This window comes from Molossus molossus, unplaced genomic scaffold (assembly GCF_014108415.1).
Source record: "Molossus molossus isolate mMolMol1 unplaced genomic scaffold, mMolMol1.p scaffold_m16_p_16, whole genome shotgun sequence".
Taxonomy (NCBI): Eukaryota; Metazoa; Chordata; class Mammalia; order Chiroptera; family Molossidae; genus Molossus; species Molossus molossus.
This window is the reverse complement of record NW_023425351.1, coordinates 46,384,222-46,399,436: the sequence shown is the minus strand read 5'-3', so window position 1 is coordinate 46,399,436 and position 15,215 is coordinate 46,384,222. Positions and strand designations below refer to the sequence as shown.

General features: G+C 46.5%; 1 protein-coding gene across 1 annotated transcript in view; it reads right to left on the bottom strand.

Moving 5' to 3' along the window:
• Positions 1-15,215, bottom strand: part of BAALC (BAALC binder of MAP3K1 and KLF4) — a 92,595-nt gene that overhangs the window by 20,477 nt on the left and 56,903 nt on the right. Inside the window, exon 2 of the mRNA XM_036264153.1 lies at positions 2,476-2,642. Within this exon, the coding sequence (XP_036120046.1) occupies positions 2,476-2,642 (167 nt within the window). The remainder of the gene's footprint in view (positions 1-2,475; positions 2,643-15,215) is intronic.

Here is a 15,215-nt window from a genome sequence, read left to right as displayed (position 1 = left end):
GTAGCTTGTCCATGTGACCTGCTTTGGCCAGTAGAAGGTTGGTTGATATGATGTGAGCAGAGATATGAAATGTGTTTAAATAGTTTGATTTTGCCCTCTTGGGTTTCTGTAGTCAGGGAGGGAAAAAAATCCCTTGTGCCCTTCAGGGCCCTTCTGGCTGGTTTACGAATTAAATTTCATGAGACAGATTAGCAGAGGAAAATCTGTTTCATACCTATTGAGGTCTCAGAGATATGGGACCTAAAGAAATGACCAAAAGGAGGCAGCTTTTATACTTACTTTTTAGACAAAGAAACCATAAATTTATGAAGAATGGACAAGACTAAGAAACTTAGGCTTGGGTGCTTAATGAGTGAAGAATCTAAGCAGTTTATTTACACAGCCTCAGCCCTGAATTTCCTCTCTGGGTGATAAGGCTTCTCCCCTCCTGGCGGGGAAGGCATCTTTCACACAGCAGATGTGTTTCCTGCTTTCAGAGAGACAAACAGTCAGAGTGCCCTTTTTGCACCAACTATTTCTTAAGTAACTTTAATTTTAAATAATCAATATGCCAAAGTGGCATCTTTGGGGGCAGCCTAACCTGAGCCCCAACACTGTCAGAGTCTGAGAAGAATGCACCTCAGAATGCTGCTGCTCTTTTGGCCTGATTCCCAGAATAATACACATGGAAAAGAAGATTCAGCTAGACCAGAGCCTGGAGCCTGAAGTCAGGCCTAGCCCAGACACGTTGCAGCTGAACAGGAGGGTGAAAGGTTGCAGTTTTAAGCCAGTGAAGGTTAAAGTGCTTTGTCATGCAGCATGATATGACAATAGCTGACTAATGTACATTATTCAATTACAAAAGTACTTTATGAGCTCTATGCTCCCCCTTTCTAATAGTCCCCTGTTTCAATTTGAAGTGATTGACACCCACCTCCAGCATTTAAATAGCCTATTCTTGTCATACAATTAAACCAAGTTTCCCTGTCTATAAAATGGGGATGATGCTCATTTCACAATGCTCTTGGGAAGAGTTAACGAGCCAGTAGATCTGAAAGCACTCTGTGAATTGCAGAACACAATTCTAAACTGATGTGTGATGGGGGCAGGGAGTGAGGTGGAAAAGCAAATGTGTGGGCCGTGTCACACCAGGCAAAGCTGCTTCCTACCCACCGTGGCACATCCTGGCTCAAAGGGTGAGGGCACAAATGTGGTGAGGAAGCTCCGGGACAAATGTCAGGGCCCCTAAGAGAGCTTCTGTGTGTAGTTCTGCCAGGTCCAGTCTGCCTTGGGAGACAGCAATGATGATTAGGCTTCTAGAAGGCCAGCTTATGCACAAGCAAAGTAGGCATGAAGGATCCGGGAAGGCACCATGATCCTCAAATTTGCTCCCTACCCATTCCCTCCTACAGCGTCTGAACAGCCCCGGGCAGTGTTCTGTTTCATTGGGTTATGGCGCTTAACCACCCCTGTTCATGCTTACTGCCTTCCTCATAGCACTCCTCAGTTTACAGAGAGCAGGCCCATCTGTTCTCTCACTAGGGTATCATTCCGGTGGATAGGGAACCTGAGACTCAGAGAGTAAGTGGTCCCTGCAAGGCTACTTACTGAATGAGTAACTGAAGTTGCAACAGGTTTATTTGACCAAAGCTTGGAGAGGTAGCTTGCTGATATGATTAGGGATTCCATCACTAGATGACCAGCTATATCCTCAGATAACAGGACCAGTAAGTTTTGACAGCGGAGAGGGGAATGTGGGTTTGGAGCATCCAGTAAGCAGTGGACTTGAATGGGGGTGGGGCACGGGGAAGATGAGGAAGTGGGGGGGAGAAGCCAAGGGGAAGGGAAGACTGCAGAGCCCGGGCTGGCCTCCTAGGGGCATTTGTTCCCTTGGGAGGAGCACTTCCCAACAAGAACTCTGGGAAGAAAGAAAGGATCAGACAGGATGCTAGCAGGCCAGGGACTCCTAGCCCTGCTTCCTTCCTAACAGCAGCAGTCTGGGGGGGTGCTGCCACCACATTCTGCAGTGAGCTTCCTGCCGCCTGCCTGGCTGGAGGGTCGGAGGTGAAATGCCAGGCTTGTCTCCTAACGCACTGGCCATCTCTCACCTTCCCTGCCTACTCCCCTCCCTGCCAACCCCAAGAGGCTGACCGCCTGGCCTCCCCAGCCAGCACAGTCCTCATCAACCCCGGGAGACCTGGCCCATGAAAGGAGAGCCTTGGGCAAAGCTGTGCCTAAGCAAACAAACTACCTGTAGAGTGCAGGTACCAAGGACCCATTTCAGCTGATTCAACGAAACTGAGCAACACTCAAGGCAGGGCTTGGGGTAGGTTAGGGTTTTGCTATTTTGTTTGCAACCGTTTTCATGTGAGTGAGGCGAGGATTTCCTTCGGCAAGGTGAGCCTTCACTGTTCCTTCCCTGGGAGGTCTGGCTTGGCCCGGCCATGAAGTACGCTTCTCGCTCTTTCTCTAGTCCCGGTTCTGGCTGTGACCTACCTCTGTGGTTCGAAGGCCATTCTGTTTCTGAGTCAGAGTGCCTGAGCCGAGGCTCTGAGGATTTGGGCACTGGGTCCCACAGCTCATCTTCTTCTCTGGGTTGCACTTTCCACCTGGGGCTGTCGATCGGGGCACACCATTGGAGGACAGGCCATCTTCCAGCACCCCTGGGGGAGGGAATCAGACAAGGGCGCTAGAGTCTTGCACATGGCAATTGCTACAAACAATCCCCAAAGCGTGGGAAAAAATACAGCTAAAAAGGAGAAAGAAGAGTCACCAGAAATCTCACCACACCGAATTACCCTTTTCTATAAGAACATATGTATTGTTGCTGCTGTTTTACAAAAATGAGATTTTAAAAAATAAGTTTATAATCTGAAAATTTACTCAATACATCAGCCCTGGCCAGTTTGGCTCAGTGGTAGAGCGTCGGCCCGCAGATCAAAGAGTCTCGGGTTTGATTCCAGTCAAGGACACATACCTCTGTTGCGGTTTGTCCCTGGCCCTGGAAGGGGTCATGTGGGAGGCAACCAGTCAATGTGTCCCTCTCACGTTGATGTTTCTCTCTCTTTCCCTTTCTCTCCCGCCCACTCTATCTGAAGATAAATAGAAAAATACCCTCGGGTGAAGATTAAAAAAAAATACATCAATGGAATTTCCCCATGCCATTAAACATTGTCACATATTCTAGAAACAGTGTGCTGCGTGTGGATGGGTCTCCGTTTATTTTATTAATCCCATCTCGTTGAATGTACATTTTCAGTTTTTCAAAATAAATGTTACTGTGATGAATCTCTTTGTAGTTGAAGCTTTACTCTTAGTTACTTCCTTGGGATGAATTCCTAGAAGTGGAATACTGGTTTGAAGGCTGTACCGTTTTTTACATAATTCTATCTCAATGTGTTGGACTATGTCCGTCCAATAACAAATGCCAAGAAATGCTAGAGTAAGATTTAAGTAAACAGCCCCACTGAAGCACAAGAGGAGGACTACAGTGAGGAAGTCAAGACGAAGGGTGTGTGATTGAAAGAGACCCACAGAAGCACGAGGGTGTGCTGAGACGGAGACAGTGGGCAGGGGCGGTGCCACGGAAGCCAGGGGCAGCCAGGTTGCCATCCTCTCCTCCACCGGCTGAGGCCGGTCAGCATGGGTGGAGCAGTCTACGAGGGTGGGATCTTGTGATATAATAAGAAATACATATCCGGTCTTCATCCCCAGTTCCTCGCACAGAGAACCTAAAACCCTTGTAATTTCCTGAGTGACGGGGTGACAAGAACATCTTTTGTTATGACAGTGGTCTTGCTCCTGGTATGTGACAACGAGCTCCTAAGTCCCTTGTAACTTCGTGAGTGATGGGAGAGACAGGAGCATTATTTGCTCTGATGAGGCAACTCCCAGCCCCCAGAGAGCTTCGGGATGAGGGCTGGTTGCCAGAAAGACTTAACCTTGATTAGAAGCTTGGAATTTTCGGTCTCACCTCCCAACCTCTGGGAGGGGAGAAGAGCTAGCGACTGAGTTAATAATTGATCACACCTACATGATGAAACCTCCATAAAACCCCCTAAATGACAATGTTTCGGGAGCTGTAAGGTTGGTGAAAGCACCCCAAGTGCCAGGATGGTGGCACACCCCAACCCCATGGGGTCAGAAGCTCCTGCATTTGGGACTCTGGACCTCGCCATCTGGCAGCTCATCTGTACCCTTCACACTGTCCTTTACAATAAATGTAAGTAAAGTGTTCCTGAGTTCTGTGAGTCATTCTAGCAAATTATCTGACTTAAGTGTTTCTCAGAACAGAAGGATAATGTGAAAGTGAAATTGTGAGATTTTAGAATGTCATTGATAACAAGAAAAGCTTCAGAAGAGGAAAATAATCACGAATGAGGTCGACATCAGAGTTTTCATCAGCAAACAATGGCTATAAGACTGAAACAGTGTATTCACAATCTCAAAGGATATGCACATTTTAAGGTCTTTTGCAATGTATTGCCTATAAATCTCTAAGTACCTTCTTGTCCTTTTACTAACAGTATACGAAATGGCAATATTCCCCAAACTCTCACAAACACTGAATGTTTTCTTCTTTGTTTCTTGTCTTTGCCAAGTTAAGAGGCAAAATAAAGTATCTCATTGCTTGGATTTACAATTAGTGATTTTCTAGAGATATTACATTATTTATATGCCTATTGGCTAATTGTGTGTGTGTGTGTGTGTGTGTGTGTGTGTGTGTGTGTGTTTTAATTGTCAAGTCATTTGCCTGTCTTTCCTTTGGGGTGTTTGTCTGGGTTTGCTTTTCATCAAACTTAAGGAAAACAAACACAATCCTTTCCCGCTGAAGCAGGCATCACAAGCACAGTGTATCTCTACTAAGGGAGGGAGGAGTGGTTGACTAAGCAAAGTTGATGAGGCTCCAGTCCCAACACTGAGGACGCAGTGAGCCAAAGGACACCCATGTCCACATATTGCCCACCTACTCTGCAAACTGCTAAGAGGCCGTGGATAGAATTCAAAATATTGAAAGTCACAATAGAAAATGCCTGGTCCAGAGCTTCTTGACTGGCAGGCCCCAGTGCATGGGAACACTGTCAGTGGGTTCCAGAAGTGCAGAGAAATGGGTTCCTTCAGCTGGGTTTACCCCAAATCTGTGTGCCCCCTCCTCCACCAGCCAGCAGCCTACAACCCTTTTCTTCCCATCTCCCCCCCACCCTGCACCAAAATGGCCTCAAATGTATGTGCGTGGACAGCCTCGCACACACATTCGATCTTTATCTCCACTGCTCCCTGCAAACGCCGTCCCTTGGCCCAGGCGTATGCAAACCTGGGAAATGAATCAGGGGAAGAGGCCCGTGAGGAACCTGGAAACAGGCATGGTGTGATTTGGGCTGGTGATTCCAGGGTCCCGGCACCCACATAAGAGTCTAGAGCAGAGCTTCTCGGTGTGGTCCAGGCACCAAACTTGTTACTGGTCTACTGTGGTGTAAGTATAAACAATGCAAGCACTTAGAAATTTCTATGGCAGCTTGACATTGCTGAAACAGCGAAGGGTGAACTTGTCTGACTGAACTGCTCAGATTGAGTAAGTATAGACCAGGTCTGGTGCCGCCAAACTCACGTGGTGTGACTCACGTGGTGTGTCTCGCGTGATGTGAGCTGTGCATCAGTCATGCGCGCTGGGCCACACATTTGTCTGTGGTGGACGGGAAAGAAAACATGGTCCTGAGGGATGTCTTTGGGCTTTGGTAGGTGGGTCCCATGGTCCCTAGATAATTTGCCCTGTGGGGAAGGGTGGGGCCCAGGTGGGGGCAGAAGAGGGAGCTTCTAAAACACAAGAGCCAGCTTACTGAGGTCTAGGGTGCAACTGCCTTCAGCCCTTGGTGGCTAGCCACTGCTACCTGGGCTGTTGACCACTGTGTGCCAAGGAATGCCACCCTTTCCTTTTTCTTAAAAAAAAAATGTTCTAACTTCCTGTTGCACATGTAGTTGATATCTTAACCGAGTCTACAAGTTGAGACCCACATGCACAGATTGCTTCATGGTTTTCAGAGGCAAGTGTCACCATTTTCTGTGCGGGTCCTGACGTGGTACCTGGGTGGAGGGTGTAAGAGCCATCCTGTGAATGCACCACGGTGCTTCCAGCCTGAGTAGGGATGGCTTCCACCTTTTTATCCTGAGACACTTCAAGACACGCACCTGACCCTAACCTCCCCATGCCCGTGGCCAGGCCTTGGGGTTAGAGGACATGGATCACAGCTCCCTCCCCCCTTTCCCCAGTGCAACCCAGTTTCTGACCCAGGATGAAGGCAATGAGGCCCGAGGGGGGGGGGGGGGGAGCGGCTGGAAGCACCAGGGGCCAAGGCTGCAGGGAACACATCCCAGGGAGGTGGGTAGACAGCAGGGAATGGGACTGAGCATCAGTCAGAGCTCCAAGTCCCTGGAACATGCTCCATCAGACTTCACTTACGAAACACAAATTCAAAGATGGCACCGCGAGCATTAAATCCTAAACACTGGGCCTCTTGGAGCCTGGCAGGCCCTGAGCAGCTGTAGGCTGCAGACCCCTGAAGCTGCTAACAGCGAACAGAGATGGGGCAGAGCTGCTGCGGCTGAGGTTCCGGGGCCAGACCTGCCCTCTCGGCAGCCGCTCCATCCCCTGGGCATCTCTGCGGAGCCTCGGGGCTCCCACAAATACAGTTTGAAAATCGCTCATTTGGTCCAGTGTTTTCAGTTTTTCATTGGTGACTGAGCAAAAACTAGAACTGTCGTTTTTTGTTTTATCCTCACCTGAGGATATTTTTCCATTTTTTGTTCAGATAGAGTGGGAGAGAGAGGGGGAAACATCGATGTGAAAGGGACACATCGAGTGGCTGCCACTCGCACGACCAACCAGGGCCGGGGACAAACTGCAACCGAAGGACGTGCCCTTAGCGGGAACCGAACCCGGGTCTCTCCAGACCGCAGGCCAACACTCTAACCGCTGAGCCAAACTGGCCAGGGCTAGAACTGTCGTTTTTTAATCCCCAATCCAGGGACTCCCTCATCTGTTAAAGGAGAATAACCATTTCCACTTCATGGGGCTGTTGCAAGGATTAAGCAAGACGTCATATATAAAGGTTCTGACAGTGTTTGGCACCTACGTTGTACTTACTGTTATTTATGGCCCCACACCCGCCGCCTTGTTCCCTCGTGGTGCCCTCTCCATTAGCCACATTCGTTACGTGCTTGATCTATGAGTCCCACAGTCAGCCGCCCTGAAGTGCTTGCCGGCCCACGGGGCCCGACAAACAGGCAGAGACGCTCTGGTGACAAGGAAAGAAACAGGGCTGGGCTTGGGAAGTGGCCTCGCCAAACAGTGGGCAGGGGCATCGGCCAGGTGTGGCCAAGGGATCACCACAGGGTCAGGAATATGGGTCATTTCTTGTTACTTCTGCCTGCAATAAACCAGGTGATTTTGCTGCATGGATGTGATTGAATGTGTATTTTCGAATTCCCAAATTAGTAGACTCAATGTCAGAAAACTTGTAGGCTACAGAAAAACACCAAGGAAAAATAACTTTTACCTCCTCACCCAGAGATATCCCATCAACAAGGAGGTGTGTGTCCTTCCAGCAGAGGCTAATGGTGCCTGTCCTGGTCCACTTAACTGACCCCTGCACCCATCCCCCAGCTGCGGGAGACGGTGGTGGCTAATGGCTCGGCCTGCCCCCTTCTCCTAAGTCTTCCCTTCCCTAAAGGAGAGACTGGCCAGTAATACCAGGGGCAGGCGGCCCAGGTGGTGGGAGCCAGTACACAATCCAGCTCCCTTCCCTCTGAGTGGCACAGTTTCTGTCCCTTCACTCCAAAGCATCCCATGAGATCAGGCTAAAGCTAAACAAATTCTGAAACCACATATTTGCCCAGCTCCTTCCCCTGGCTTGTCCTGCTTCCCTCCCTCCTGCCTCACAAGGTTCTCCCAGGACCGTCTCCAGGAGTTATTTGCATAAAATCCCCATCTCAGGCTCTGTTTCTAGAGAACTGCACCTAAAACAGTATATACACCCCCCCACCCCCCGTGCTGGATATATTCCTCAGGGCCTCCACACTCACCCTCCTCTCCTCTCTACCCTGCTCTGTGTCTCAGGACGCTGACCTGGCACCATGGGCTCCTAGCCCACCAGCTTCTACTTAGGTTTGCCAATGGGCATCATTAGCGATGGAGGGGAGGGGTCTGCAGACTGAGGTCGTCTGTATTCTCCTGGTTCCCTCCCTGCAGTGTTGCCATGGGTGCCCTGTGTTCTCTACACACTCCTCCACCAGAAGAGGGTACGGAATCAAGAGAAGCCCAAGAGGTTGTGCAGTGGGGAGGTTCCTGATGACTTCAGGGAGAGCTCAGAGGAGTGGTGGGAACAGAGGACAGATGGCTGTATCAGTCAGGGTTCTTAGCTGCAAACAACAGAAATGGAGTCCGGTGAATGAAAGTAGGAAAGCAATTCTTTTAAGTGATTTGGGAAGCTCACAGACTTTCCGGGAGGGCTGAGTTTGAGGCATGGAGATTATCCATCAAGAAGCAATGTTCCAAATCCTTCTACCGAGCCTGTTCCACCCACCCCTTGACCCTGGAAACTGACCTCAGCATTGCTGCTATGTTTATTCTAAAAAGCTGTAGTTGTTTTTCTGACATTCAAGCTTAATTAGGTGTCCTGAATTTTCCCTGGCAATCCTGCTGGGCGTCAAGTGCCCATCCTGGGGAACATGCTTGTGCAAGCTGAACTGTACTAGACCCTGAGCTCCATCTGATGTCTACTCCATGCCACCATCTCAGCCTGACCGGTGGGAGAGGGGCCCTTAACGGAGGGAGAAGAAACTGATGTTCAACCCAGGTTCTACATGTTTCCAAAGCGTGTGGTCTTAGCAAATATTTACATTTCCTTACAGGAAAATCTCCTGAGTAGGCAGCTTTCGAATTTGAGTGTGCATGAGACCCACCTGACGTGTCTGTTAAAATGCAGATCTCTATGTCCAACCCTCAAAACTTCTGATTCAGTAGGGGCCCCGAAATATGCATTTTAACAAGTCCCCTTTACCCCATTCATCCCCTGCGATTCTGAGGCAGGGAATTCTAGACTGCACTTTGAGGCTTCAACAACACTCACAGAGGTTTTGAGGGTTGCATGCAAAATGCCCATCTGTGTTTCTTTCCATCGTGAATTCTGCAGTAGTAAATTGAGGGACATTTGTGTGCCCCTAGGGTATGTCTTTTTTTGACACTCTTCACAAAATTTTCATTCCATCCAGAAGACAAGCCAAATTACTGACTTTGCCAAAGGATGGGAAGTAGCTGTGTCCAAAGCTTGCTGGTAAATTGCAACCAGTGATTTATTGCCAAAGTTTCTGGCAATTTTGGAAATGGAACTAGGAGGGGGCAGAGAGTAGAAATTAAAAACGATAGCTGGACGCCACGTGGAGAGCAGACCAAGGCGCAATTCCTTCTTAACTTTAGTCCCCGGCCTTCCTTGATGAAGGCGATCACGGAGTCCATGCAAAGTCATTGCAACACCTGCCAGCCACTCCCCTCATGGCTGAGAACCAAAGTATAAGACATCAACAACCTACTTGGGAAGAATCTCCTAAAGTCAAATCAGATGAAACTCTGGCTCATCAAACACTGTCTAGGCCCAGGCCCTGAGCAAAAGGCTGATGATAATACTGTCTGAACTGAGGTATACATGAAATCAACTGCAACTATACCAATACAGCCAATTACTGAGACTTTGTCTCCTCATTTTTCAAAATGAACTAGGATGGGAAGGTGTTTGTCATTTTGTCTGATGAGTAATTTTTGAGCACACTGTGTAAGATGTTGATATGTGACTTTTGGTATGGCTAATATAAGAAAGTCCTTTACAAATGGTGAGTAACCATTACATTTGTGGTCCATTGATTTTGGGCAAAGGTGCAAGACAATTCAACAGGGAAAGAATTGTCTTTTATTACAAGTGTGTGGGACAACTGTATCTACATGTAAAATAATGAAATCGGACCCCTGCCTCACATTATATACAAAAGTTACCCAAAACAGATCAAAGGTCTGTATGTAAGAGCTGAAACTATCAAACACTTACAGAAACAGAGGCATAAATCTTCCTGACGTTGGGTTAGGAAATTTTTTTAAATGACTTCAAAAGCACAAACAACAATAAGATAAATTGGACATCATCAAAATTTAAAACTTTTGTACTTCCAAGGACCAAAAAAGAAAATGAAAAGACAATTCACAGAATGGGAGAAAAATTTTGCAAATTATATATCCAATAAGGGATTCTTATTTCCAAAGAACTCTTATAGCTTATTAATAAAAAGACAAGTAACCAAATTAAAACATGGGCAAAAGATCTAAAAGGATATTTTTCCGACAATATATAAAAATGGTCAGTAAGCACATGAAAAGGTGTTCAATATTCTTAGCTATCAGGGAAATACAAGTCAAATCCACAGTGAGATACTGCTTCACAACCACTGGGATGACTATAATAAAAAGACAGATAATAACAAGTGTTGACAAAAATGTGGAGAATTTAAAACCTTCATACACTGCTGGTGGAGATATAAAATGGTACAGTCAGTTTAGAATCAGTCTGTCAGTTCCCCCAAAGCTTAAACATAGAGTTACCAATATGTCCCAGAGATTCTATCCCTAGGTATATACTCAAAAGATGTCTCGGAGATTCTACTCTAGGTATATACTCAAAAGAAGTGACAGACTGTACATGGCTGTTTATGGCAGAATTATTCATAATAACCAAAAAGTAGAAACATCCTGAATATCCATCAACTGATAGATGCATAAATAAAATATGGTATATAAATACAATAAAATATTATTTGGCAATAAACAAAATGAAGTACTGATATATGCTACAATGTTGACAGACCTTGAAAACAGTATGCTAAGTGAAAGAAGCGACATATTGTGTCATTCCATTTATAGAAAATGTCTAAAAATGGGCAAATCTATAGATAGAAAAGCTGATTAGTGGTTGCCTAGGGCTAAGGTTATTGGGGTGGGAGGAAATAAGAAATGACTGTTAATCGATACGAGATCTCTTCTTAAGGTAATGAAAATGTTCTCAAATTGATTGTGGGGATGATTGCACAGCTCTGAGAATGTACTAAATGTCATTTAATTGTACACTTTACATAGATCAGTTGTATGATATAGAAATTATAGCTTAATAAACTAATCTAAAGAATGGTGAGCAGCACACTTTGGAAAGTTCTGTTGACTAAAGGAGCAAATTTGAACTTGAACAGCAAGAGTTGGAGAGAGAAACTGACTAGTGGACCTAGACAGTCTATAAGGACAGCTGCAGTACTCGCCTGTCAGTCCCTGAAGGTCATGGGTCCTGACCAGGAGGGCTACAGTTCCCTGGGATGACTCGCCAGCCTGTCATATCTGCACTTGGCCGTGGGGCTTGGTGGTGGAAACGGCTTCCCCTGGTACCCAGCAGCGTGCAAGAAAGACACCTGCTGAGAGCAACAGCTGGAAGAAGGGACAGCAAGAAGAAGCAAGCGAGTCCTATCTGTCCTTCGTGAAATCGGGCCTGAAGTCTTTTCTCCCCAAAGAGACACCCAGGAGCCAAGCAACAAGCTAACGAACTGGGAGGCAGCCAAAAGGAAAAGTCAAAATCTCCCCTTTCTTTTCCCTCCCGATACCCTTAGAATCTGTCCATGGGCTCTGAGCATTCAGCTACCCTTCTTTGTCTCCTTTGATCAGCTCCGCGGGTCCTTCCTTTGGTGAAGTTTCCACCTCCGCTCCAAGGGCTTGCCATATCTCTGTTCATTTCTGTGGAGCTGCCCTACTCTGTGATAAAAATGCAGCTGTCTCCCCTCAAACGTGCCTCCTATCTCACTGTTCCAACGTACTGCAACATTGCTCTGAGGACCTTGCTTCCAAATCGCTTAGAACCCTTCTCTGAAGCTCTTCCCTTCCTTTGTCTCTTCTTGCATGATTCTTGTAAACTTTAAAAGTTTACCTTGTGCATTAGTTTGTAGGTCTCCCACAAGAAAGTACCACAAACTGGGTGATTTAAACAACAAAAATTTATTTTCTCACAGTTCAGTCCATAATACCTTGCTTTCTTTTCCTTTTATAAATAATGTGTTTATTTTCTTATGTAAGAAATAGATGTTAAATGTAGAAAACTTAATTACTGGTAAGGAAAAATTTTTAAATGAAAATTACCCATAATCTTACCAGCGGGAAATAACTATTCATTGACATTTTGCCTATTGTATCCCCTAACTTTTTCAAAGCATAGACAGTTTTTAAGAAATGAAATTATATCATAACACTGTTCCATTTTCCCCTTTATCTATCAACTCTACTCAGCTTCATTCCTCCTTCATCTTCTTCCTTATCATAGATCACTCATTCCCCCTTTCATCATTTGTTTTTCAATCAGCCAATCATTTGAAAAGTGTTTATTCAGTGCCTACTGCAGGCTAGGCACTTCCCTGGGCGCTGGGTACCCCTGAGGCTCATCGTCCAGTCAGGTCCCCATCTAAATCCTCCTTTCACCCCCCAACGTCTCCCTGACTGTCCCCATCCTTACCTAGTCCCCCATTTTTGCACCAGAGAGGATACCGGGAGATGGATGGCAAGGACTGAATTCTCTTTGGAGGGAGAAGGAGGACAGGAATTTGGAGGAGCACTGGCAAATTCTCTGAGAAGTGGAATGTGAGGCAAGGCAGAGAACATTAACACAATAAATCTCATCTGTCCATGTATAGGCTTCCTCTTCCTCTGTCACATGACCCAGTGTGGATTCCACCTTCTTCGTCAGGCTGAAAATGCCTCTCCAAGGAACTGTTTACCTGTGCAGTGACATGGGTGACGTGGTCATGGAATGCTCTCCTGGGGTGCTGTGTGGGAAGAGAGGGGTCGGGTGGGAGGAGGAGGGCTCTCCCCTGGCTGGCAAAATCCTTGGCCCTGTCGCATGGCCCCTTTTCCGCTGGAATGGGAAGGCTTACTTTCATCTTTTCTTGTTATCCCATTTCCTTATGTGTCCAAACAAGGTATCCTGCTTGTGGCCTGGCTTCTTTCCACAAAGTCAGCAAATCTAATCAACCAGGGATTTAAAGTCACCTTTACACTGCTCCAGAGGTACCTGGCCCGGTGCTAAGCTTCACGCCTGCCCTTTAGACGCTTTTGCTTAGTCAGGAAATTTTCCCATGGCGAAAGGGTCTTCCCATGCAATTTCCCTCCCCGATTTCTTTTGTTTCTTGGTTTAATCACTTTGGTAGTGGTAGCTCTTTAAGGAAGTGGCAGCTGGTGTCCTGGTTGGTTTTTTTGGTTGTTGTTGTTTTATTAATTAATTTTTGTTACAGATGTTTCTCCTTTTTCCCCCACTGATTCCCCCCTCCCTCTCCCTCCCTGCCCTTTCTCCAGTTTGTTGTCCATGTCCACTGTTCATACATCTGGTTGTTTTTTGATCAACCTTGATATTTACTGAGTTCAGTACAATCAGCTTCTTCAGCCAGCTCTTTCCAAGAATAGCTGTAGCTGGAACTGGATTGTTCTCTTAAGTGGACATGTCTTTGTTAGATATGTCTTTGTTAGATATCTGAAGTATACTGGGGTCAGTTGAATTTTTTTATTTCTTAAAATTTAAAAACCATCTAAACTAATCAATCGATCCGCTAGCCTCTATCTAACAGAGCCTACCCAGCGCCTAGCGCTGTGTGTTATTGGAGGGTACAAAACACCGAAATCCTCTATGTTTCTGTAATTTAACTGGGAACTTAACAGGCTATTTAAGAATTACTAAAATAATAGAGCCATGCAAAATTTCAGTAATAAGGTATCACTTTTTGCCTATCAGAATGGCAAAAGTTAAGAAGTCTGATAATAGCACATTTTGAAAGGGTGCGGGTTAATGAGGTCTCTCATATTGCCGGTGGGAGCGCGGAGAGAACTCTCTCGTGGAGGACAACGGCAGCATCTATTCAAGCTCAAAGTGTGCCCACCACGGTGCCCCGGTCATGCCAGTCCTCAGGCTCCACTGCAGAAAACCTCACCATTGCCCAGAGCAGGCTACCCCAAAATATCCTACGAGGGGGTATTGACAACTTTGATTTCAAGTTTCTTGACAAGCAGCCGGTGCAAGAAGGGCACCTTGAAGCAGGAAGTAAATCTCCCCTGTGAAAGGTGCCCTCCTGCTCCGGGGGTCTAAGAGAGACATCCTTATTGCTAGAGTAGGGGATCCAGGGCCCACGCTGTAAAAACAAACCTTGTTACTCCCTTACTGATTTACTACCCAAGCCCAAACTGTTTAGATTCCTCACTAATGAGCAACCAACCCTAAGTGTCTTTGTCCTATCAATTCTTCACGAATATATTGTTTCATAGTCTGGCTTTTTTCATTAGTAAAGGCTTTATACCCACCCAGAGTATTTGCCTATGTAATTTTTAGTTATTAGATTATATTTAAGCATCAAGTATGCTATCAAAAAATAGTAATAAAATATAATAACACACAAGAACAACATACAAGAATCAATACCTTGCTATTAGCTTATTTTACAAAGAAAGTCAATCATTTTGAAATGGAAAGATGGGATGTCTGACTGTATGGCAGTCAGTAAAGTTCACTGAGATACCCTAATAGTTAATGAGGATGGCATAAATCATAGCTGTTCGTAAGAGCCTGGGGTGGCTGCCGAGGCTGAAACCAGGCGTGGTTAGTCCGCACAGAGCAGGGGATTCTTGAGCAGTGTTTAGAAGGAGAGCCTGGGGGATGGAGCGTGAAGGCTAACAGAAGCGATGAAAATGAAATTCACATTTGTGGGCTCCTGCTGAGGGCCAGCCCCAAGCTCACAATTAAGGATGCAAAGAACAGTTCCTGAAATAGCTGGTAGGTCAGAGCACGGGGTTGGCATTTGATTCCTAACTCGGCTTCACTGTCACAGCAGCCTTGTGGGAAAGTGTTACCGTCCTCCCCCGCCCCTCCCTTGTTCTCAAGGAAACAGGCTCAGAGAAGGTAAGTGACCTCTCAGACCCTACAGCTGACGTGGGAGCCAGGTTTCACCCTGCCCTGCCGGAGTCCACAGCCTTCGTCTTGACACGCATTTGTGGTTGCTCACATCATTAAAACCACCTTCAGGGCCTCCCCCCCCCCCAACTAGGCAATAACGAGAAGAGGCATGGTGTCCTCGAAATAGCGAAAGGCTTTCTGTGTGTTATGCTAACGATAATCCGCAGCTCA